This window comes from Trachinotus anak, unplaced genomic scaffold (assembly GCF_046630095.1).
Source record: "Trachinotus anak isolate AG129_WGS33_773 ecotype Australia unplaced genomic scaffold, CSIRO_AGI_Tana_v1 ptg000013l, whole genome shotgun sequence".
NCBI classification, from domain to species: domain Eukaryota; kingdom Metazoa; phylum Chordata; class Actinopteri; order Carangiformes; family Carangidae; genus Trachinotus; species Trachinotus anak.
Window position 1 is genome coordinate 2934430 of NW_027273864.1, and position 26629 is coordinate 2961058.

Consider the following 26629-nt stretch of genomic DNA (forward strand, 5'->3'; position numbering starts at 1 on the left):
TTCGGGTTAGACCAGTATTTTTGGGCCAAGAAATGGCCATGTATTAAAAATATGTATCAGTCAGTCAGTTTCATCTGCCTCTAATATGATGCGAAAACGGTTTATACTGCACTGATTTTCCTGTAGGAGGTTTTGAGGAGGAAATTTGGAATACATTACATCTCTCACATGATGACGATGCCAGAAAATCTGATTGCGTTTGTGATTGCAGGGAGAGAAGATCTTCTTCCTCATCAAGCCCACGTCTGCCAACCTGTCTCTGTACGAGCGCTGGAGGTCATCGTCCAATCACAGCGAAATGTTCTTCGCTGACCAAGTGGACAAGTGTTACAAATGCACTCTGAAGCAGGGCCAGACTCTGTTCATCCCGTCAGGTCAGGACTACAGTCGGGTCATAAGTGTAGCAGGATGTGTGTGTGGTTGGCGGTGTGTTAACGGAGCTGATATATAGGTTTTGGTAATTAATTAATTTTGTCGTTTCTTTTCCAAACAAAGAGACGAAGCGTTCTCTGGTTCCAGCGTCTCTAATGTGAAGTTTTTGCTTCTTGTCTGTTTTTCATATCAATGTAAATGAAACATCTTTGGCTTTTCTGCTGTTGTTTGGACAAAATAATTAATTGGAAGATGTCACTGTGGACTGGATTAATTCAACAAATTATTGATTGCTTTTAATTTTGGTAGCCTGATAGTGTATTTTTCTTATTCCTAATGATGATTAACAAAATGGAAATGAATTTGGATTAATTAAATTTAGATAGTTATCATATCTAAATGAGATTTATATACGGATAAATCCTCTGTCACAGTAAATATAATACATTTTCCTGAAGATCAGTTGAGACATGGATAAAATAGCCAATAACAGAAGGTCTGTAGTAATTCATTACATTGATGCAAAGTCATGTAAAAATACTGGCTTGCTGTTAATAAGCACTGCTTATTGATTTACATTAATGCCCACATGGCCTAATACATGTAGAGATTGAATTGATGAATTACATTTTGATCAAAAATAGTATAAAATAATTGCAACTAAAAAAGTAATTTGCAACAAGTAATGATATTTTTCCTTTTTATGTTTCATTATGAATATTAAATGAATTTATTAATTCTTCAATTATTTATAATCACCATCTTTTCTTCCTCGGTTGACATCTGATGTCTCCGCAGGTTGGATCAATGCAATACTGACCCCGGTCGACTGCCTGGGGTTCTCTGGACACTTCGTCCACAACTTGAGTGTGGAGATGCAAATGAGGTTCGGACCACGCTGCTCTGTTGTCACTGTGTTTTGTAATTGGCTGTTTTTCTTTCATGCCCCCTGCCTAATGTGGGGGGATTTAGTGTGACTTGAAGGCCTTGGCTGATCTTGCTCCGTAGTTTCCACTGGGTCCACTTTTAGGACTTGTTTTTATCTCCAAATTCCACCAATCTTTTTATGAATTCTCCACATTTGCAAATACCTTGTCAGTTGCATAGTTTGTTGCAACAAACCTGTTGGTAATAACGTGACAATGTTTAGCTGAAAGGTCTTGGTTTACTCTCCTCAGAGCGTATGAAATTGAGAAGCGGCTCAAGGTCAAAACTCTCAACCCCTTCCCCAACTTTGAGACAGCGTGCTGGTATGTGGGACGACATCTCCTTGAGCGATTCAAAGGTGAGCTCTCAAATGACTTTCATGTATTTATAGATTTCACTTTTGCTCTAATGTGTGGTATTTTAATGTAAACCTACATCATCATTTAACTCACCATTTCTCCAGAAGAATGTATGAAAGCAGAGGAAAGCACAAACACTGTCAGAAATGTCTCTTTCCAAGCCACACCAGTGCATGGCTGCATGTCTGCTGCACAGATGAGGAGCTGGATGCTCTAATATTATTTCAGTCATTAAATCGCTGAGTTCACAGATGATTAGCTTCAAAAGATTTGGCCCAGCTAGAATCATTTGCTCCATTACAAGCCTGTGTTTAAACTCCCCTCAGCTGGCTTGGGCTAGTTGTTTATGTTTCCACCATTTTCTATGAATGTGTGTGTGTGTGTGTGTGTGTGTGTGTGTGTGTTAAAGTCATGTTGCTATTGTGTGTGGTGCGCACTACTTCTTACGCAGAAGGCCGTGCCATTAATATACCATTATTCTTTTTTAACTTCAAGGTCAGATTTTTCAGCGCAGGAAAGAGACTCACTTCACTGCTTCTGCTATTTTGTCTTGATCTTATTAATAATTTCCTGTTTTGGTTGCAGAGCCACTTCATTTCAAAGGGCTACACAGATATTTTGACAGTTGTTTTCTGCCGTTAAAATCAAATTAAAGAGGAAATCCACATTAAAACTGTGCTTGCACAATTTTGCATTAATCAAGTCTTTAGTTGACAAAGGTTGGAACTAATTGAACAAAGGAAGTTATTGAGAGATGCAGTCTGGAGAAGTAACCTCAAGTATCACTAAATCAATGACTTAATGTACTGTATGAGTGTGTTTGCTAATACGGCAATGACAGCCAATTCTAGCTCATTGCAGATGTATTGGTATCTGCATACATTCTTACAATTCAGTGCAGAAAGATTTGTTTGAGGTCAATTAGAAATGTTGGAGCCATTACTTTGTTTGTCCAACAGAGAACGGATAGTTTGTTCAGTTAGAAATTAATTTTGGCCGAAACATTTTTATCAGATTTTAGTTTTACATCTTCTCTCTCAGGCTTCTCTCTGAAGCTCTAGTTACAGCAGGTCAGTCAGCCAATCAGAAGAGAGGCTCTGAGCTCTGATTGGCTGATTGTTTTCTGAGTGACTGAATAAAAATGTAGCAGATGCCGGGTAAACACTCTTAAAAAAGCAAATCCTGCAAAGGCTGGATGGTGGGTCCAGGTGGGCAGTTCTTGGGGCATGGCTGAGAGTGACATGGCTGAGAGTTCCAGAAATCCTGACAGCTGGTTTTAAGGCTCAGTTTCTGAATACAGGCTGTGTGCATTTCTCTGTGGACTGAGGCTTTGATACGTTCACAGTATTAATATAGAACCTTGACCTGCTTTATAATCAAAAACACATGGACATCTACCTTTATACAGTATGGGACCTTTAAACTGTCAAATATTGGTAGCGGACCCAAAAATCCAGTATCCTCCAAGGTTTTAACTACATGGTGGCTGAATGTATGCTGTGCAAGTTTTGATTATTTTTCCTTGACAAGATCACAGCACACATGAGACTGACCTAAGCTGAGTTGCTTTTATTGTCATTACAACAAAGTGATGAGCTTATAATACAACAGGACAAACACAAGAGACTAATAATAAAACTGTCACAACAATACACAAAATACCATGAATATAAGCTAAACGTGGTGTATCTTTACATAACAGAGGTCTTCAAGTCAGCAGTCAAATATATACTGAAAATACACACAAAACCACAAATAAACACAAAACCAACCATAAACTAAAAAACACAAGTGAAATATGCCATATAACAGACAAACACTGAAATAGAGAAGGGCTCTGCACAGACGAAACTCATCAGGGCAAATAATCATGTTCATACACTCATCTGAGTCATCTTCATTTTATTTATCCTTTTATAAGCTAGATAAGCCAAGGATTTGGATTTTTTCTTCATTTAATCTGCAGTATATTTTTCTATGTTCATATTCTCTTAAAAAGGCATCTTAGAGCTCTGAAACCAAACCCATGTCTTTGGAAGTACACATGGGAAATGCAGTTAATTTTTGCAGCAGCACCACATATACGACATGTAAAAAAAAAGACTGAGAACAAATCAACACAGGGGCAATCAGGCAGACAAAGTGTATCTGTTCCTGCTGCGGTTTCAGGCTTCCCTCGGTTTCCATTCATTTTTCCTGTAGCAGACTCCTGAAACCTGCTCGAGTGGTGCTTAACATCACACCCAACATGACCAAAGTTTCATTATCATTGTGTGGTGAGGTCATGTATTGACCTAAAATGTCTGTGCTGCTTTGCTTCATATAGATATTGTAAAAAAACTAATTGAAACCAGTAGATGGCAGGAACAGCAGAAAAAAATAAATAAAATTTGTAAAACACATTTGCATTTTTGCAAAATGGTTTGCTGTGATGTAGAGTACATGTTCTTTGTAGGAAATACAAAGCTGCATACAGTATATAGTTGTATATAGTACATACTGTGTAGTCAGTTAAATACAGTATGCTTTATTTCATTATACTGCTAAGAGCTGAAAAAAGAAAATGGAGCTTTTCGTTAATCAGCACAGGTGAAACCGTGGTTGCACAGTGAACCAGGGTGAGTGAGCAGGATCATGTTGGTTGAGTTCCTCATCACTTGGCTGTTTTGGGACTCAGCTCTGGTAAATGTAGGTAACAGGACAGTTTGTCTAAACACACAGTCACACTGTTGACAGAGTCTCTCTCCTGTTCACTTATGAGTGCAACAACTACACTTGGTGTCTATAACAAAAGAGGCTGAAGTGTCACCTTATCTGTTGTGTTTGAGAGAGGCTGATGCAGTTGTACTGAACAGTTAATGGACTTAACTTCTCATGGATTAAATGTAACCACTGGTTTAATGATAACATTTGCATTCCTTCCTCTCTAGGTTTACATAAAGCAAATAAGCAACCAGCTCCATATCTGATACATGGTGCCAAAATCATCAATGGAGCCTTCAGAGCTTGGACTAAAAAACAGGTGTGAACTATGAGGATTTACTGTATGTATGTACTGTGTGTCTAGTGTCACTATTCTGTGTCTAGTGTTCTAAAAGTAAAGAAGGTTTGGTCTGTTTTCCTCCTGACAGGCCCTCTTGGAACATGAAGATGAGCTTCCAGAGAACATGAAACCATCACAGCTCATTAAAGATCTTGCCAAAGAGATCAGACTGTCAGAGGTATTTTGAATTTATTTACCTTTAAACATAATATGATCAATCACCCAGTCTCACAGTTCCACCAGGTAGTTATACACACAGAGTGGTGTGCCATCTGAGAGACTCTGTCCAAAGATACTAGTGATCAGATTCCTGTGAAATCTGGTATGAAATCCACAGGATTATTCGTAATGATTTGGTGATCTCCCTCTTAATTTTGGATATTCGTGGTTTTCAGTGGACAAACCCTTTTGTTCCTTCAAGTGTCAGATTTGCACACAAAATATCATCTAACCTCATGGAACATCAATGTGAAATTTACAAGAACATTCATAATGTCCAGAGGATGAAGCCTTTTTGTTTTGATGACCCCTCTGGTTTCCCTTCTGTCACCAACACAACACACACTCTGAGCTTTGGCTTATGTATTTAAAAGTGAAGTTAAGGTCTTTGCTGTGTTCAGTGGGAAGAGATCAGGGTGTACACTACTGCCTTTGCTGCTGATGAAGTATAAAATATGAGTTTTCTGTCCAGTGTTTTTAACTTTTTTTGCTCAGGTGAAAAAGTAGCAGTATCATAACATTAATTTAAAATATGCAATAAGTTGAGTAAAAAACTGTTCCATAGGAAGCCACACAGAAAATGTTCAAGTCCTACTGGGAAAATGTAACTCCGTCTTTTATAAAGATGCTTGAAGTTAGCACTTGAGCAGAAGCAAGGTGTAAAAGAAATGTAATTATAGGATTTTCATGCTAACATTAAATGCTGTGTAAACTAGACAGTAGAGCACATACCTCCATCGAGGCCAAACAATGCAAACATGTTAATAAATGCCCCATATCACAATGTCAAGCAATATGATTAAAAAAAAAATCAGTGGATCCACCTCACTAACTGGTTCCTCCCCAGCCCTGCACCAAGTTTGGTGCAAATCAGTTCCGTACTTTCTGCGTAATCCATCTGACAAACAAACAAAGACATGAATGAAAACCTCCTTAATCTTAAGGTGGACTTTTTCCCAAAAGCAGCATTATATTTCCCACCGAGGTTACAATGTGCTGAGCAGATAGATAGAATGTATGCATTTTATGTATTAGTTTGGATCATTTAGATGAAGAAATTAAAAAAAAACAAACAACAACAGTGACAACTTGAGGATATATTACAGGAACATCACCTACACTTTAACTAAGGACAACCAGGTTAGTCTTGTATTTATAAAACAGAATTTCTGTTACACTGAAAACAAATAGTAGTTTGTGGTTCTGACAAAAACAATTTATCAAGGCTACTTAAAGTCCTAAGCGGAAAAACAATTGTCTGTTCTAAGGAGTTTGAAGAAGAAAGAAATGTTAGTGATGGATATGAGGCACCTTACGTCTGCAAGGCCCTGTCTCCTTTCATGGGCTGTGTCTCCTTTCACGGATGTGATGTCCACAGTTGAAGTTCTTGATCAATTCTGATGCATGGTGCAGTCACTCACTGCTTTTTCTGAGAATAGTTTTTAACATTATCATTAACATCACAATTTAATTGTGAAAATAAGGAAAACTGACATGTTAAACACTGCTACAGGCAGATAGATGTTCCAGCATGAAAGGATGCAACTAATAATTTTCACACTTAATTTATCTGTCTTTTGTTTAACCTGCAAAATCTCAATGAGTGATGTCAAAAGACAATGACAAGGTAAAAGAGCTAAAATGATGACTTCAAACGGTTTTAAAATGGCAAACAACAAGCAACAAGCAATACTTAAAGCTCCCATATTTTACACTTTTGTGTTTTTTTTTAAGTATTGATATCTATAAGAAAATTTATTTGTGGTTTTAAGAACCAAAAATCGTAGTTTTACATCTGCTCTCTCAGGCTACTTTTGATTTGAGTGATCCAATAAAAAATATAGCAGATTTCAGGTAAACACTCAGAGAAACCAAATCCTGCAAGGTTTGACGATGGGTCCAGGTGGGCGGGGCTTGGGGCGTGGCAGAAAGCAGCGACTGCTTTTTTGTGACATCACAAAGTTAGAAGGCTTTGATACTTTCACAGTATTAATATAGAACCTAGACCTGCTTTATAATAGTAATAATAATAATTATTACTTGATGGTCAAGATTGTCAATGATTTTTTAAATTTTCAGTCTTTTCAGTTCATGGTCTGTACAGCTTACATCTCTTGGTGACATTTAACTGCTGATTACAAAATAAAATTTCCCTGCCTTCACTTCTAGAACGCAACAAAAGCCATTAAGAGTGAGCCCAGCATTAAGGTCCCAGTGGAAGAGCCGCCATCCACCCACTCTGAGCCGGAAGAGCCCGTTTCCCCAGCCCATGTCCCCTCACCTAGCAGAGAGAAAGCTAGAAAGAAAGCTTCCAAACCTCCCAAACCTCCAAAACCTCCCAAACCCCCAAAGATGCCCAAGGCCCCAAAGCCCCCGAAGGTGCCGAAGGTCAAGGAAGGAGGAAAGAAGAAAGCTAAGAAGGCGAAAGAGTCATCACCGCCTCCTAAACCCTCCAGCTTTGCTGCTCTGGAGTCCCATGCAAAGGACATCTTGAGTAAAATGGATCAACCAAAAAAGATGAAGGTGACCAGATGGTGATGTTGGCATGAAGTGAATATTGTTGTTATGTTGTGGGATGATTATGAAAGCTTGTGAAATTTAACTGTATATGCAGGAAGGCAAAAGTAAACCTTAATATTGCAAAAGAATTTTTCTGTTATTAATTGTGTGTTTCTGCAAATATTTCAATTTTCCAGGCTGTTAAGAATGTCCTGAGCATGTCGGACAAGGAGATTTCAAAGCAGAACAACATGGAGAAGTTTGAAATCAGAGAGCAGAACAAAAACAAGACTGAAGCAAAATGGAAGTATAAGGTAAGATCGTTTCAGCTGACAAGTTATTATTTAAAACTAATGGCTGCTTGTTACAGGCCAAAGTAAATAGTATCACAAATCTTTTGAAAGTTAAAGCAAACTGAAGGCTGCTTTTAAAGGTTTTGAAGCCTACAAGCTGAGCAACTGAACAGACAAATATGCAGAATCGTCCAGAAGTGATTTGCACACTTCACTTCAAAGCAATCAGCTGAAATAATGATGTGGCCCAAGTTGCACATTTTGGGTCTGCAGCTCATCAAAGCTGCTCCAGAAACATCCACCGTCCCAGAGTTTACCTAATGGAATTACACCATTTCCATATCCACCGTGTGGAGTATTTACATATGCCTTCATCTTTAGGGACAAGTTCTTTGTATCGTTATTGCTGAACAACATGGGAAATCTTTTCAGAGCTAAAGTGTCATTTAGTTGAACGGAAGACATTAAAGGGCTTTAGTTTCATGGAAAATTCAATGTCAAACTCATGTTGAATGTTTGCAGTCCTTCCATACAGCTGCTCCGTCACATTAGGCCAAATATTTGCAGATGGACTAGAGACCCTGTTAGTTGTTAACCAAGGTCACTGTAGACCTCATCTTCACTCATGATCTCAGGTGCAAAAGTTCACAGTTCCACTGTGCAGAGCATGCAGGGTGATCAGGCCTTTACTTTGTATTAATGCTTAATTTAAAGTTTAATAAAAAAAAAAAAATAGTCAGTGTGAAATTTAAGCTTTAGGTTACACTGTATTATCACATGCCTTTAATTTAGGAGGCAAAATTGTTGAGGAGTGAATATTTGAAAATGTGTATTCTTGGATTTCAGTTAATTACAACATCTGCTCTGTGGTGATTTTCATGGCTGTCTTTTGCCTCAGTAGATTTTATTTTAGTTTACAGGGAGCCGCAAAATGTCTCAAGTGAATATCATCTATGGGGATTAACCTCATGATGATTTCAGTCTTTTTAGCAGTAATGTTTTCATTGTCATCAAATTATTCCCTTGTAGTTTTTTTTTACATGTCAGTTAGACAGAAGATTCATTTCATTTAACTCACTTATGATACTGAAATCCACACAGTTACCTTCATGTGCTTAGATTCATTTTAATCATTATAGTCATTTGAGATTTGAGATCCTTAATTTGTTTTATCCGTAGTAAAGAATTTTTAGTGTTTATTAATTCAGGGCTGTTACAATTGTATACGTGGGAAGGATTGATAATGTTTGAGAGATGAGACTCTGGTTATTTGAGTTTATTTAAAGAAACAACAACAAACTCAAACAAGTGGGAAATTTGCTGAATTTGATCATTTTTATTTATTTATTAATATGTATCAGATCTAGAGCTACTATTGGTGAAATTTACATGATTTGAAAAAGTCAAAAATATTGACATACAGAGACTACAGGAAATAGATTTATATGTATATATATAATTAGAGCTAAAAATGGGTTTAAGTGAAGGAGACATGTACACCACTGAGAGAAAGCCGATACAAAGTTTGGACATATACAAGTGCACAAATGAAAAGGTTGAAGCCACATTATAAAAATATTTTTCTTACTGCGTTCTGAAAGATTTTAGATAAGATTTTAGATTTTAGATACAAACAAATAAAATACAAATAAACAAACAGCAAATATTAAACAGTGGATTTTAAGAGTTAACTTAATTTGAAATGAAATTAGTACTTATAAAAACTCTATAAGACAACAAATACAACAAAATATATTAATGCCAGATACATTGAAACTCAACTAATGACTATGAAAACCTTACTATGAAATAAACGTAACCAGGTCATAATAAACATCAATGAATGAATGTGTTGTATAGACAAGCCTGTGTTATTGTTATATTGATTTTGTATTGTTATTTCATTTATTTATTGGCCACCTTAGGGGAGAGGCAGAGGTACTGGGTTTCTGTTTGCTGTTGGTGGAAACAAGGTTTATGAAGTTTGCTGGCCAGAAAGACAAGCTCAAAGAAAACGAGATGCCTTGTAGATCCGAAGGGAACTGCACAGTTGGATGATAATTCGCTGTGGTTCATCACTACATTCGCTTCATCTGAGCCATTTTCATCAAAACTGATTAGTGCAGCTGTGAAATTGAGCTTTAAATGTGTATCTTTTGTGGTGACATAAAATGCCGACACTAACATATCAGTGATAAGCTACGACATCGTCCTGGTGCTTGTGTCTGTCATTTAACATCATGGCGATTTCATTTACCATTGTTCTTATTTCCTTTTTCCCTTTACAGAATAGTAAACCAGATTCCCTGCTAAAAATGGAGGAGGAGTGCAAATTTGACAGAACACCACTGTCAAGCAATAAAGACAAATTCAGCTTCACTGTGTCTCACAAGAAAATGCTTGGGTATGTATGGAATGGCTGTAATTGCCATATAAACGCTTTCATCAAAGGTCTTTCGAGAGGAGAGCATGTGAACCTCCTCATGTGGTGTATTACAGTGATTATAGAGCTATGTGGCCATCAGCACCGTGTCCATTAGAGCTAATTCAAGGTCTTCTCACTGTGAGTGCCTGGCTGAGCCTCGTATCATTCCCCCGTTGTCCTTTGGTTTCCTCTTCAGCTCCAAGACGCTGAAACCTCAGACCAACTCAAGTATTTTTGGTTCATTACAAAACCTAAAGGAGGACAAAACCAAGCCAGTGAGGGACGAGTATGAGTATGTCTCAGATGAGGGGGAGCTGAAAATTGATGAATTCCCCATTAGACGGAAAAAGAACACCGTTAAGAGAGATCTGTCCTGTGAGTATGTTAGACTTATTGCCTGTAGTGTTTATTTGAAATATCAGCTAGGGCTGGGTATCAAATCTCAATATTTCCAGAGTATCGATTATTTAGCTTTAGGGCATTTTTATTTTCGTACTGATGCATTAAGCAGTTTGGTTTATTTTGGTACATAAAAAGGGTTTAAAGGAAGCCCTGTTCCAGACCTTGGAATCACATCTTCGCTTTCTTCAGTGATTGATACTCAGCCCTACTATCAACAATCGTAAAGTTTTAACAACCTGCATTTGCACTGTTGCTCAGTGATGAATTCACTTTTCTCCAGTTTTGTCAGACATCAGAGAACCCATCCAACCAGCCAAAAAACCAAAGTTCCAACCCTTGGTGACCAAGGTACGTATCGATCTTTACTAATGTCCTAGACCAGTAGTTCCCAACCTTTTCCAACTTATGTCCCACTTTCAAATCTCTAAAATGTTGGTGGTCCACATCTGACCCCATAACAATGTGGTGGTCAAATAATGTTTTCAGAACACTTTTTATTTTAATGATAACAATCAAACATTAAAAAAACAGGAAGGTCAAAAAATTGTATTCTTTTTGTTTGAGGGGCAGAGATCACCCGTCCATTCTCCATCTGTCTCTCCTCTCCTCCTGACTCTCCTTCCTTTAGTTCTGCTGCTAACCAGCTATCCCTTTTGATACTCCACTTTTTGCCATGGATGTAATATTTTAGTGTGCACAAACAAATATACGATGTGGTCAGGCAGTAAAGTGGTCTGACCGGCAACGACATAAAAGTTCCTCCATCCATCCGTCGGGTCACAGTGGCAGCAGGCTGAGCAGGGTATTCCAGATGTCCCTCTCTCTAGCAATGCTTTCTGGCTCCTCCTGAGGGATCCTGAGGTGTTCCCAGACCAGATTGGATATGCAACTCCTACCGCTGGGTCTTCTCGCAGTTGGACATGCCCGAAAAACCTCCAAAGTAAGGCGCTCAGGAGGCATCCTAATCAGATTCCCAAACCACCTCAACTGGCTCTATGTCTAAGGCTGAGCCCTCCGGAGGAAACCCATTCCGGAGGAAACCCATTTCAGCCACTGAAATGGGCTGAAATGCTCCCTCTTCACTGCCACAAACGTCTAGTACAACATACGCATTACTGCTGAAGCCGCACCAGTTCGTCTTCAAGCCCTCTTGTCATTGGCTTATCACAGTGGTAGGCCTTAATGCGAGGGGGAAAAAAACAATCTTATTAGTTTTTAAAATATTTTTAAAAATCATTTCATTTAAAAACTTTACTTTTTTTAATATTGATGTTTTTTCACCAAAATTTTACTATTTAGCAAATGATTTTTCATGGTCTACCAGTGGGTCACAACACACAGGTTGGGAACCACTGTTCTAGAAAACATTTATCAAATGTACTTAGTATTAGTTGTACTGGTTTGTAATTTCACTGTTGTACACTGTGCACATTAAGAGAGTTCAGGTTGATGAGATGTTGTACTCATGCAAACAGATATATTCTCTTAGGATCTCCAACACTACGACTCCTGTACTCTGTACACTAAAAATTCATGAGTTAGAGGCTCCATAAGCTGTAGACCACCACACATTGATGAGGGAAATAGCTGCGGTGTGAACAGAGGAAGAGGAAGAAACAGACTAACACCAGATGCTCTGCTGTTTACTAATGAGAGGTCACTGGAAACAATATCATACCCTTGATCTGCTTTTTCACTGGCTGGTCTCACTCAGCTTTAACTCCAGCTTTAGCTCTAGCTGGAGACGTATAGTTAACTTCAGCCACATTTAAGGCTTTTTATGGGTAAAGCAGGCAACTGCCCCACGGATCCAAATTCTCAGGGGCCACAGAGGCCACAGATGTATGTATTATTATTGAATGTAAATTGCTTGAGGAATAAGATCCAAAGCTCTAAGGCTCTAAGTTGGGTTCCCTATTATTACCTGTTGTGTCTACATGTGTGAAAATGTATGTTTTGAATTTGTGTTAAGCTAAATAACCACAGAAAGCGTCGGCATGAGCCCAGAGCTTTTTTTTTTTTTTTTTTACAGCACCCTCTAGTGGCTTAATCTGGTCAAAGTCACATAATAAACAGTGAAACTGCCATGAAACAGTAATGAGAAAGAACAAGTTAATACACAGGAAACAAAATAGCTCCAATCTGTATATATCATGTTCAAAACAAGAAGACAGAGGGGAAAATGTCTGAATTTTGAAGCAGCCCCATATTCCTCTGTGGCTGTGTCATTCATGACTTCTACTCTGTCCACTTTCTCCAAAACCAGAGCGTTGACTCTTCGGACGAGGAGACTCTGCACATAGACACAGAGGCCAAGCCTGAGGTCAAAAGCCGCAACTCTAAGGTCAAGAAAAAGGGCGGCAGCGCTGCAGGGATTCTCGACCTGCTGCAGGCCAGCAAGCAAGTGGGTGGGATTGACTACAGCACCAACAGGTAGACTGCCTTCCCCTGACATCATTCCTTTCTCCATTTCCATCAACACCAATGGACACATCCAAACACACTCGGGTTGCAGTACATGCACAGCGTTACTCTGTAAATGAATCCCACTGGACCAATTTGCCTCTCAGTAAATTAAATTTAGGTCTTACGCTCCTTAATGGGCTGACGCACTGACAAACAAACGGTCCGCTCAGCGACCAAATGACGGGATGAAGAAGCTGAATTTTATAACTTTGCTTGGCGCTTTTAAAAGTCAACCAGTGACCGAAGCAACAATTTATGCAGATTCTGTCAGCAGTCTGTGTTAAGTCAATGTTTGTTTCATTCTGCGTTAATCTATCAAATGCTGTATGGCCCCAGGCTCTTCCCTTTGCCTTTTTGCTGTTTGCTGTTTTGTTCAGCTCTTGATGGTCTATTTCCACCACACTGAAAGCTACAAATGAGAAAAAAAACATTGGCTGAAATATGTTAATTTCTCAAATTGTTTTGGTGCTTTGAAGCAGGAACTTTGTGAAAGCAGGGAATGAAGTGACCACAGTCCATTAGCAGTTTGATAGTCACTTTTGCTCTGTGTTGCAGTGCAGCAGTTAAAACCTTAATAGGTGTGTGAAATTATTTTCCTTAACTGCTCCACAAAGCAATTACAGGGCAAGATTTAGATTTGACAGCTCTTCCAGATTCGGTACAATTTTTAGCATTTTGCAGCTGTCAAATGATAAAGATGCCAAATGGCACAAGTGGTGACATTTGGCATCCACTTGAAAACCTTTTTCAGTTCATGTTCTCAGACGCTCTTCTCCTCTGCCGGCATGTTGACCGCTGTGTAATGGCTGCGTCGTTGTGTATTTCTTATTGACGTACTTACAGTCAGCCACCTGCATCTCCCAGCACACAGGAGGCCATTCAGGGCATGCTGTCCATGGCCAACCTGTCATCTTCAGACAGCTTGCAGCAGCCGTGGAGCAACAGCCAGTCGAAAAACAATAGCCAGCTGAAGAGCAACTCGCACGGCATGCAGGGCGGTAAGAAGGCCGGTGGAGGAGCTGGCACCGGCGGAGGCGGCAACAACAGCAAGCGGCCCACCAAACGGCTCCCGAAGAAACCCAGGAAAAGCAGCAGTATTGAAAGTCTGGATTATGACGATGACCAGGATCACATGGACGCATGTTTCAAGGACTCGGATTACGGTAAGCGCCGAGAGCCGACTCATTCCCTTTGTTCCTGTTTGATTTGAAAATGCCAGATGACTGGGCCTGACCGAGATCAGGCCGGTGTCACCGGGCTATTTTTTGAGCAAACGAATGAGAAAATAATTATCCGCCATGATTCTCACTGCTGCTAACAGTTGCTGTTAAAAGCAGATTGACCCCAATGGATCAACATGTGGGTCTTTAATTCTAAATTTGGGCCTGCAACTTTTCATTAGGAGTGGGTGATAGGGCTCGTGTTTATTTTTCATGCATTCTTTCCAAATCCGCCCTTTTGTCTTGCTCCAATTTGTGATCTTTTTTCCTCTGAAACATTTTCTTTGTGAATCCTATCCAAACACAGCTGTTTGGACCCTCCCAGCTTGTTAATAAGCCATTAACACGAGTTCCGAATTGTTGTTTTACATCCTTTTTGAACTTCTAATTAGGGTCTAATTAGTTGCTCCTAGCACGAACATTCTCGCTCTGAAATCCTTAGGCCAGTTTGAAGCTTTTCTCACATGCTGGCTCTCGTTTTCTCTTTTGTAAACAGGCCATTTTTTATCTTGATCATCCAATTATCAGATATTAGAACGTCTAGATTGCAATGGCTGCGCTGGGAGCAGGGAGAGAGAAGGGGGCACTCAACAGCTGTCTCACAGCTGTCCTGCACACTGTCACTGGAAACTTCCATCATTTTAGATGCACAGAAAGCCGAAATACCTGCACTTAAGTCTCCTTCTATCCTTCATAAATGTAATCTCCATCCTCTTTGAAAACCTTACATGCATGACATGGCGTGTTAGTAATCTGTTAACATCTTTTCCAGTTTACCCCTCGTTGGAGTCTGAAGAGGATAATCCTGTTTTCAAATCTAGATCGAAAAAAAGGAAAAGCAGTGACGACACTCCATACAGCCCGACAGGTAAATACTTGTATCACTGAAGAACGTTGTACCCTTCACAGTTTTGTGAATTACATTTTTTCTAAACACATATATCGATCTCATCACAGCCCGTGTAGGTCCTTCAGTTCCTCGACAAGAGCGACCAGCAAGAGACGGAGCCCGAGTAGCCTCCATAGAAACAGGACTGGCCGCAGCTGCAGCAAAGCTTTCTCATCAGGTATGTAAATGAGCGATCTTTCTACATATTACTGGTCAGGATTTCCTGTAAGTATTGCTGATCAAAAAATATGTGTCAACAGGAGGAGCAACAGAAAACCAAGAAAAAGAAGAAAAGCACCAAAAAGAAGGCAATAGTAATTGAGGAGCCCCCAAAAATCACTCAGGACAGTAGCTCGCCAGAGCACAATCTTGACTCCCAAGATGGCAGCCTGACAGACCACGAGTTCAACACTGGAACAGTCAAGTCGCCGGGAGGGCCACAGCCTATGGCACCGGGGGTCTTCCTCAGCCAGAGGCGACCATCCATGTCCTCTCCCAACAACAGCACCAACTCCACGAGCACCAACAGCAGCAGCATGGCAAAGGGGGATCGCGTGGGGTCAGCGGACGCCAAAGGTCAGTTGCTATGAAAGCACTGTAGGGCCAATTAGACTGCTCATTCTCAACGCAGTTGAAAAATTAGATCCATCACAGCATCACATGTGAAGTGTGATTTTGTATGTTGTGTGTAGATGACAGTGTCAGTCAGGCAAATAAAGACAAATGAAATTCCCTTCATCCTGAGCTGCTCAGTGCTAATGAGAACAAAGTGAACATGGTAAATATTAAAGCTGATGTGCACGGCTGTGTACCAGTCCAGCCTCACAGAGCCACTAGCATTGCTATACACTGCTAGTCAGGGTTTAAACCCTGAAGATACAGAACCCCCTCTAAAAGTCCGCCATGATGGATTTTCCACCATACAACTATTTGTTCATTAAATTATTTCAAAACCTCAAAGGCTTTAAAGACTTGATCATCTATGAAATTTGGGTGACACTTAACAGGTGACTTAATTTGGTACTAATTATAGGGAAAATTGACAATTGACAGTTAGTGCCAGATCAGCTGAACAGTTTGTATTCAGGTAAAACAGGTTGAATGTTTCCCCCTGTAGTTACCCTCTATGTTTGTCCAGTGTCTTTTGATTTAACAACCACATTAATTTACATTATATGCCCCCCCCCAAATGCTCTATAAAAGACTATTAAGTAATCAGTGAAAATTGTGGACCTCTACTGGCAACAGAGAGGAGTTCTAACATAAATTACTATTATTAGGTTTTAACTTAAAGTTGAGTTTTGACCACGGGTGATGCTATGGAACCATGTTTTGATGAGCACACAGGAGACGCAGTACACATTCCTGCTTATAAGAAGAAACTGTAAGGCGGGGAAGAAGAAGACTCGCAGACATGCATGTAAACGAAGTGTGTTTCGGTCATATTATTTTGGGGACAAGTTATATGTTTTTACTGCAGCAGAAGCACTAACACTCTAGCTGTACTTCCTGTCTTATCTCCTGTCTTCTCTTGTTCTCTGTTACAGCTAAGCGGCTAAAGAAAGGCATGGCGACAGCCAAACAAAGACTTGGAAAGATTTTAAAGATCCATCGAAATGGAAAGCTCCTCCTGTAGTATGCAGCGGACTGTTATAGGACTGGGAATTCATGAGCTGGGTCCTTTCCCAACCTCAACCCCCGTTCACTGATTAAAGCCAACAATGGAAAAAAAAAAAAAAAAAAACAAACTCAAAAGAGATGGGAGAAGAAGAAAATCATGCATTTTTTCAATTTCTAAGAAGAACATCACTCAAATAGGTTTTTGCCTCTACTTATACTTTATAACTTTCAGATATTAAAGTGTACAGAACCTACTATAAATATTTTTTAAGAGAACACGTCTCATTTTACTACAGCTGTCAGTTTATCAGGGGTTGCTAAAACATGAAGTAGAAGTACATTGCAGTCATTCCAAGATTTTTGAAAGTATCCCTTGCATGTATTCAGTTGCATGTGCGCTTTGGTCAGGGTTGGGGGATTTTACACATTAATTCCTACTATATGGATGCAGCTTATCATTGCGACACTGATGATCAGCGAGCTTGAAATGGAAAAAAAACAGTTACGTCCTTCCTGCCTTCCCCTGCCAGGATCCTGTGGGGCATCGGTTCTGAGTGGAGTCAACTTGAGCATTTATCCCTTTATGTTAACACTTAGATTTGCAGAGCACTATCCACGCTGATATTTATTTATTTGTCTCGAGTCATAGAAAGAAAAATGAGTGACTGTAAAGCACAAGGTGAATCATGAGTAACGCCGTGTATCAGACAGCTGCAGCGTCCCAATGTTTCCTGCAGTTAAACATAGGATAAGTTAAGACTAAGTGTCTCTGGTGGCCAGGACTTGGTGTGTTTGGACATGAAAAGCATAGGATTTCTTACACTACGTGGGACCTGTTAGCTAATGATAAGCCTCATCCATGTCAGGTCTGCAGTTGCATGGGGATACTTTCTCTCTTCTTTTGCTTTCGCAGGCAGCACCGTCAACTTAGGCTCATCTCTGCATTTTTACAGCTTCACACAGTACAGTATATAGAATGTAGCTTGTACATAGCCTTTTAAATTACTACTTTTTGTATCTTTTCTCCTTAAGGCTTAATTCTACATTTTTACCGGTTTTGCTAATTATGAATAAATGAATAAAAATATATATATATGGATATACAATATAGTCCTAATATTTGAATTTTTGTTTTGTTTTTCTGTTTTTTTTTTTTTTTTTGTAATAGCAGAGATTCATTTTTACCCCCCCATAGATTTAAAGGTGTTGCCTGGAAAACAACTGAAGAAATAATACATTTATTGTCATATGGCCTTACATACACAAAGCTAATTGTATTGTGATTCTGTTTGAACAAGAGACGAAGCTTTGAGGAAAAATTATATAAAAGGAAAAAAAAAAAAAACTTAAAGTTTCTATGACCAGCCTCTTGTTTGAGTTCTAGTATCCTGAAGGGTTTCGGAATTATTTTACTAGCACCTTGTGAAGTGTTTATGTGTCAGTGATGTAATTTATTAATGTTTGTAGCTTTTTTATACTTGTACAATTCTTAAGAGTTTTTGTTTTGAATATTTCATCAACTTGTGAAATCTCCCTTAGCAGAAAATCTTTTTTTTTTCTTTTTCTTTTTTTTTTTTGGATGTGTGTGTGTGTGTGTGTGTGTGTGTGTGTGTGTGTGTTTGGGAGGCATCACAAACATTTTACACACTAGATTCTATGTTAGCAAGCATTTTTTTTTAATCTCCATCCTGTCTTCACTCAGTGTCAATGTTATCATGACGTCATGGTCATTTCCAATGTGACATGTTATTATTGTTAATATTATAGTTCTGAGCAGATGCGTCCATGCCTCCCTCCTTCACGCCGTTTTATTTTTGGTCAGGACATTTTGAACATGGTTTAATGTGCTATAACCTATAGCAGCAGTGTTTTACAGATGTAAACCATGCGTCCACTTCTCAGTAACGAGACGCGCTCTGATCAAACTCTGCCAGTGGGACATATTGTCAGGTTTTTATTTGTACAATATGTGTGTTGCTTTGTTGTGGTTTATTTTTGTATGTCCAACCTATTAAATGCATCCACTGTGCCAGGGCAGTGAATGATACCTGTTGTAGCTGTCTTCCCTTACTGTTATTTACAGTACTAGTAAGTATTTACAATCCTTTTTGACCTGAATCTATATTTTTCTGTATTTAGACAATTCTGTTTGAGATCATGGCTCACTTTTTTAAGACACAGAGAAATGGCAAATTCTGAGGAGCAAACATATTGTTGTTGAATGATATGATTGTCCGCCTTGTTTACTTTTGCAATACAGTTACTGTGGAAAACCTACTTTGTAATGTGTTCCTCTCCCACTTGCGATGTGACGGCTTCTGTGGTGACAACTAAAGCTGTTTTTCCTTGCTTCACATTGTCATACTTGAAAGTTGCATCATATCTAGCACCACACTTTAGCCCGAGCTGATCTGGCTCTGGCTTTCTAACATGAGAATCGGCCTGAGCTCAGTCCTCTGGATTCAGTTCGGGATCTCGTCTCCCAGATCTTTAGCAGCTCCTTTGGCCAAGTCATTAATTAAAACCAAGCCAAAGTCAACACCATTAAACCTGTATTAACATAAAAGTGCTCTCAAGTAGTCAGATCCTTTTATTCAAGGATGCCCTTTCACTATCCTGAGCAGCTGTTTTAAAGTTTAAATGTAATATTCACAGAAATTTATACAGGATCCACTCAGTTCAACAAAAATGTTTCCCCATGTTTACATTTATTCCCTCACAAGATTTGACTGTGTTCCTCAATCTGTGGTCAGACATTACTGTCAAACTCCGGAGCAACAGCCAGTCTGTGCCACTAGATGGAGTCAAAAAATATGTGAATATCACATGATGCATGTTTTGAAATCATCTTAATGCAGTAATTTTCAAGGAGACCACAAATGTAGGATTGGGTGTAGCGGCATCCTGTTCTCGTCTGCATTACTGGCCTCTTTTCCTCAAACATTTCACAATTCAGTTCAGCTTTTAATATACATCTTGATGCTGCCTGCCCTTTTTATTTCTATTCCATCCAGATTTTATAAGCATAATCACAGAAAAGAAATGAGAACTAGTTTAGGAATATGAACATCAGTGAGGAGATGATAATAAAAAAAAATAATTACAGGGCATTTCAAATCAGAACCAACAAAACCAACAAACAAACAAACAAAAAATCTTACTTTGTGCAATTAAAGACTGAATACATAAACTAAGAAATTATGTGATTATAGATTATGCTGTTTGATTCCCATTGTTTTAATCCTGGTCTAACACATCTGGACACAATTGATCTCACAAAAATAAAACATGGGCAGTGATCTTTATGGGAATCTACGTTTTCCTGCACAGATGTTTTATTTAATTTCTCAGTCAATCTGTGTGTGTGTGTGTGTGAATGAGTGAGATCCTGGGGGGGAGAGGGGGCACTGAACCTGTGTGGCTGTTAAGGGTTGTGACCCTGTTTCCACCCTGGTGAGCATCAAAGTGAGTTGTTATTGTTAGCTAATTGTTAACACAAGAACGTGAAGTGTGCCGACATCAACGAATGAAACAATCACATAATTTGTCCTCTTAAGATCATTTTCACACACCGACATGAAAGCAAGTTCACACTGGGATCAATGTGTGGAGGAAAAGTTAGATGGATTTTACTATGAGACTGTTTTCAAGTTTAAAAAGTTAAAAGTTGGCTGGAAAAACTAAACTACACACAAAAATACTTATTTAAAAAAAAAAAAAAATTAAATGTAAATGTTTCACTGATATTTAAAATTATGGTTTTTAACCTCGGGTGCTTTTTGTATATTTTCCATCCTGATATAAGCAGTTGCTAAGATTATTTGGACAAAATGTGAGTGTGACATACAAAAGTAAACTCAAAGTCAGTTTAGTGCAAACAATCTCCAACTCATCTATTAATGTGTGTCTATGTCAGTGGCCTAAAAATATCATTTGTGAACCACCATGGCCAGTGTAGGAAGATTGTTTCAATCTTGTACAAAATACTTAGTCCAAAGATTTTTCTAGAAATTAAGAAAAGTTGCGTTTATTTCAGGAATTACCTAAAACAAGATGTTTTGGAATTGGATAGCACAGGAAACAGATTAAAATATTCTTACTGCACATTTTATTTTATTAGATTTTTGTTTTGTAGATGCCCTAAAATAGAAAATAAATATAGCTAATGTGGAAAAACACTCTGCATAGTATTATTTCCTTATCAGTTTTACCCTGAACACTTTCTCTCCTCATCCCTCATTTCTTTGTCAGCTTCACTGGTGCAGTTGGTCCCGAGAAAAAGGGCAAGTGGGATCACAATTTAAATGTCAGTGTATAAAAAACAATGCCTGCAGAGTGTTACAGTCTAACTGCATTCATGGCCATGCTGCACATGCTTAGTGATCACAGATGTGAATGGGCTGCCCTCAGTTGCTTTGAAAACCCTTCAGTTCTGTATGGAGTCCCAAGTGGTCAAGAGAAACGTGCCATGTGAGAGATGTCTTAATTACACAGGAATGTCAGGTTAAGCTTTGCCTTTGTGTGGCTGCGCAATGATGCAAGTTGCTAAAAGATTTTTTTTTTCTCCCCCCACTCTGCCTTTTATTCTTCCCATTCCTCTGAGTTCAGGGCTGTCATTAGTAATCATACGCAGTGATTCCTCTGCCAACAGACTGGTAAAGCTGTAGAGAGCTGCAACTCTGTACCAGCTCTGAAGCGATCTGTTCACAAAGAGTCTTAGGTTGCCTGTTTTTGTAGCAGTGATGAAAAGTGGCAGACTTGAAGCTTGTGTTTGGAGTTGCTCCCCGCTGCGTGGATTAACTGCTCTGTCAGCCGACAGGAACTCCTCTGCTGGTCTTTCACGGAAACTCAGAAGTGCAGAGAGACATTTGGCCTCTGCTGACACACAAACAGACACACATAGACACACAGGCTTTTTCCTATATGTCAGTTTGCTTCCCAAAAAGCATCATTGTAATTACCCTTAAAGTTGTAATAAGTAACTTTTCCACATTCAAATGTCTACAAATGACTAGACCTATGTTATATATATCCCAATGTTTCTAGCAATTACCACACCAAATAGTGATTATAATCATGGTAAATCATGGTCACCCCTACGTTTCCCTCACATATTCCAAGATGTGTCTGCTGAGAAGCGCTTGCGAATCACAGATTTTTAGGGTCCATCCACACTCCTACGTTGTCGCTGTAAAATGAAAATAATCTCTGTCTAGACGACCGTTTTAGCTCTGTACCAGAAACGATCAGTGTCCTGGTGTAAACAGGAAGCAGATTGTCTACTCTCAGTTGTACTCAGCTGTTTAGTTGCAGAAACGAGGAACAGCAAAGGCAGTTGTGGTATTAACATGCAGAATTTAACTAAACAACAGCTGCTAGCCAAGACAACAAGGTCAGTAACACATGTAATTCATTACTTGTGCTGGTTTCACCACTGGTTGTTGAGGCTGATAGACCCAATCAGGGAGTGACCTGGTGCATCTATGTCATTGTTTCCAAAAGGTATAACATAGCCCTGGAGTTTTCCAACTGATGCGGGGCCAGCAGTGGTTCCAAAACGCTCCGTTTTCAGGCCTCGAAAACTTCAGAGTAGTGTGGACGGGAGGTGAAAACGGAGCAAAAGAGATGTGTTTAAAAATGAAAGCGTAGTAGTGTGGACGTGGCCTTAGAGTGACACTGCTTGATTCAGTGTTTTTACTGGTTTTAATCCCCTGGTCCATTTGATAAGGAAGGGAGGACACCTCTGTGGATAATTCAGCTGCCAGTAAAAACCTCCTGAACGTCTGGTTCATAAATTAGCAGTTAGTTAGATTAGCTGTCTAAGCTCCCAACCCTTCCCCGATATCCTGTGTTCACTGTAAAATGTCGGTGAAACACTGACTTTAAATGTGAAACTGCTTTCCGGGCTTTTAACGGTTATAAGCACTGGGTCTGTTCAATCTGGAGGAGGAGACCTGTGCACTTAAAGGGTTTCTTTTTAAAGGTCCCATATTGTTTAAATTAAGATTTCCATGTCTTTTTTTGATTATAAAGCAGGTCTAGGTTCAATATTAATGCTGTGAAAGTATTGTAGTGTCCCTCAATAATGAAGCTACAGGTCATGAGCATTTTTTCCCGGCATTTTATTCGTTCACTTACACAGGCTACTGTGGGCCGTAGCCAACGCCAAACCAACAAACCTAACTGGTTTCACAGCGTTAGCACACCGCTAACAACTCCCGCCGTAGACTAACTCCCGCTCCCTGGGGAGCAGAAAAAACAACGACCTGTCCTCCTCTCACTCTCTGCCAATCACAGGTACGTTATCTCGCACAAATCACTGTTATAGGCTGCTGCAATGACTGACAGGCTTCACAGCCTTTAAGAATAACACACATTCACTGACAACCCAGAAAACTCAGAACTGCAATAATCAGTCATTTCTACCTTAACTAAAATTAGCGTTTTAACACAGTAACACTATAACATAAATTGCCATGACACGTCACCCAGTCCTTTACAGTATCACAGCCTGTATTCAGAAACTGAGCCTTAAAATGAGCCATCGTTGTGATGTCACAACATCAGCTCTGAGCCTGACCCACCTGACCCCATCTGCTGTATTTTTATTCAATCACTCAGAAAACAGTCAACCAATCAGAAGGGAGGCTCTGAGCCTCTTGTTACCAGAGCTCAAGAGAGAAGCCTGAGTGGAGATGTAAAACTACACTGAGATGGTTCCTGGTTCTTACAACAACAAATATCTTCTTATGTATGTCCACATTTCAAATAAAACACCAGAAAAGTGTAAAATATGGGATCTTTAATTATTAGTTTTACTGTTATTATTATTGCACATATTGTATATTAGCATTTGAGTCAGCAGGTAGCATTTCAGTGTCACCTCTGCCTGGAAAGTTGATTCGTACTGGGATCCAAAATGAGTTTGTTTAACTTCCAGGCCATACTGCTGCTCCAACAAGGATATAAAGGGTTAATATTCTGAACGTTTCTATTTGAGGGCTTAAAGATCCTTCAGCAACGAGGTGAGAAGAAGCTTAAAATATAAAAACCCTTGTCAGACAAAACAGTGTTACCTCAGCATAAAAATGAGAGTTCAAGTGCAAGCTTGTACGCTGCCCGGTTTCAAGACAAACACAGAGGCTCTGTTTTATAGTGGCGTGTTTCCTTAACCTTTGGCAGGCTTAAAATTTTGGAACTGGAAAACAACACTTCATCGTTAATTTTTGACACCCATCAAGGAAACAGCTGTCGCAAGTGAAGTGAGAGCCCACCCAAATGAGAGTAATATTAATGTGAGCGTGATCAGGGCCTCAGTGGAAAAGTTGTTTTATTCACTACCTGCTCGCAGGGACACCTGCAGCATCAGGGGCAGTCACAGGAGGGTAGACATGCAAGTGCTCATTTTGGTCTCACTAGATTTTTGGCTTCATTTATCAATAGTATAGGCTATGCCAAAGCTATGTATTATGTATGTATTAAATGTTTAAAGGTTCGCCGTGATAAAGAAAACACAACACAACTGTGTCCTACACTGTTAAATACTCATATATACATATTTGTTCATATTCAAGCTGAGTATAGACAGTGATGACCAAGGATAGTTAGTTTAAATAAAAAACAATTTACCATTGAAAAGCCAACTGGAAATTTTTATAAATTTGAATGCGTCAACTACTGAAAAAATTATTTTGTTTTTCATCAATCAGTTTTTTGTTTTTTTTAAAGTTTTTTTTATTATTATGTACAGGTTACTAAAGGGATTCAAATACAGTCACTTTACTTTTACAAGTGTCCCAGTGTACAAGGACAGTTGTAACATGTCCAAAATACATATAATTAAATGTTAAAAAGAAAAAGATTTCTAATTTATTTATCCTTCACTCTAGCTTAATATGTACCTTACCTCCTCTGGGCTCAAAACCACAGTACAGATCAGCTGCCTGCATCATGTAGTTTCTCTGCAGGTTTTCTTTTTCTGTGGAGAAAACCCTCTCAGGGGTCAAGCACCTTACTCTGAGAAGTGAAAAATGAAAAATCTTACTTAAGTAAAAGTGCAAAAGTGTTAGTGTGGTCCCTCTGACTGATCCATTATTATATATGACATCATTAGATGATTAATACTGAAGCATCAGTAATGTCAGCAGCATGTAGCTGTTGCAGCTGCTGGAGGTGGAGCCAGTTTGAACCTCTTTATGTCTCATAGAGAGAGACACCAGCTAAATCTGAGGGGACGTGAGATCATTAATGAGAGAGGTCTGTTTTCATTTTTTGGAAATTTTCTCTAATCTTTGATTTTTGATGAGATATTGGATCATTTGAATGTTTATTGAAATGAGAGAAGTTTAGAGGGAAAAATCTGATTTTGGCTGCTAACTCATAGACTCTGAAATGAACTGAAATGTGACCCTGACTACACACTACCAAGCCAAAAAGTTTAGAAACCATCAGTTCAATCTTTAACAATTTGTTGTGTTTTGTTATGTTATCCATTGTGTAAAATCTTCATCTTAAAATTAACCTTAGTTGTCAAATGTAGTGGAGGTGAAAGTAGAATATTTTCCTCTGAAATGGAGTGGAAGTGTACAGTACCATAAAATGGAAATACTACAGTAAAAATAAAGTACACATGGCTCTGATTGGAGTAACTGTTACAACCATCTCATGTTACATCAGACCCTGGACTCCCCAAATGTGACTTTTTGACATTTGTTTTACTGTATGAGAAATGTTATCATAACTTAGAAGTATATGATTTCCATAAAAAAAACAACATAAAGTACTGCATTCTGGCTTTGTAATGGAGTATCCATGAAATGTCAGCAGAATGGAAAAACCTCCCGCTATTTCCCAACACACTCAAGTGTTATTCCATGATGGTCACACACACTGCTGGCCTTAAACTCACACCTAAATTAGTTGTATTATTCTGTTATATACTCATAGAAACAAGTTATATTATATACAAATATATATATTTATGTTTAAAATGAAAATGATCTCCATCCAGTTTTAGCTCCATATCAGAAATAATTTCTGTCCACAATAACACACCTGAAAATATCACATTCACACGTGTGCTGGTGTAAACAAGGAGATTATCTACCCTGCAGCTGGTTAGTTGCAGAAAATACTATGAATGAGAAACAACAAAGGCTGTTGTACAACAAAGCACACAACACACAACACACAACAGCTGCGAGCAAACACAACTAGGTCAGCAGCACTTTGTTATCCATGTTGCAATCACCAGTGGCAGTAATGACCAATCAGAGCCAATCAGGCAGGAGCCACATTGTTTTAGCGTCCACCTCTGACCACTGATTCGACCTCTGGACACATGGTGAACGGTAAATAAATGCAAACGTTTCAGGTCAACAAGTTTTTGAGGAGCACATGTATCACTCAGGGGAAGAGAAAATACATGAGTGAAGTATTTAGCACTGTCGTTGCACCAAGGACTTCTGACATAAACATCTACGATCTGTACTTTGTGATAGGTCTTTGTAAACAGAGAAACCACAACAGATGCAACATATTTAGACCTGCCACACACAAATGCAAACATCTGTTAGCATAGCTGCACAGTTAATTTTAGAGGATTTTGTTTATGAGAACCCTGCAAAATACACTGGACTCGTAACAGAACACGTTTTGGCACTGACATTATTATTATCCTTATATTGACTTGTAGCAATAGCAGAAATAACAGGTGGATATTGATGAATAGTATAGGTTTCATTTTCCATATATAAGATGAATAATAGAAAACAGAAATTTTCTATTCTATTTTCTAAAAAGGAATTTTAATTCGTCCAGTTCAGATTTTGGAACCAATTTTAAAATCTTCTCTCAATCAACTTTTCAAGGATTACATCCAGTCTGCAGCCATGAC

General features: G+C 38.9%; 1 protein-coding gene across 2 annotated transcripts in view; it reads left to right on the forward strand.

Moving 5' to 3' along the window:
* The window catches only part of phf2 (PHD finger protein 2), a 32229-nt gene extending 15367 nt beyond the window's left edge, over positions 1-16862 (forward strand). Inside the window, exons 7-22 of one of the 2 annotated variants that reach the window (XM_071494034.1) lie at positions 212-374; positions 1171-1258; positions 1551-1657; positions 4589-4680; positions 4790-4879; positions 7090-7443; positions 7617-7733; positions 10001-10116; positions 10334-10512; positions 10820-10887; positions 12806-12972; positions 13849-14168; positions 14998-15093; positions 15183-15292; positions 15375-15690; positions 16662-16862. In XM_071494034.1, coding sequence (XP_071350135.1) covers positions 212-374; positions 1171-1258; positions 1551-1657; positions 4589-4680; positions 4790-4879; positions 7090-7443; positions 7617-7733; positions 10001-10116; positions 10334-10512; positions 10820-10887; positions 12806-12972; positions 13849-14168; positions 14998-15093; positions 15183-15292; positions 15375-15690; positions 16662-16750 — 2472 coding nt within the window. In that variant the 3' untranslated portion in view covers positions 16751-16862. The remainder of the gene's footprint in view (positions 1-211; positions 375-1170; positions 1259-1550; positions 1658-4588; positions 4681-4789; positions 4880-7089; positions 7444-7616; positions 7734-10000; positions 10117-10333; positions 10513-10819; positions 10888-12805; positions 12973-13848; positions 14169-14997; positions 15094-15182; positions 15293-15374; positions 15691-16661) is intronic. The other variant, XM_071494035.1, reaches the window with a different exon arrangement.
* The last annotated feature ends 9767 nt before the right edge of the window (positions 16863-26629 follow it).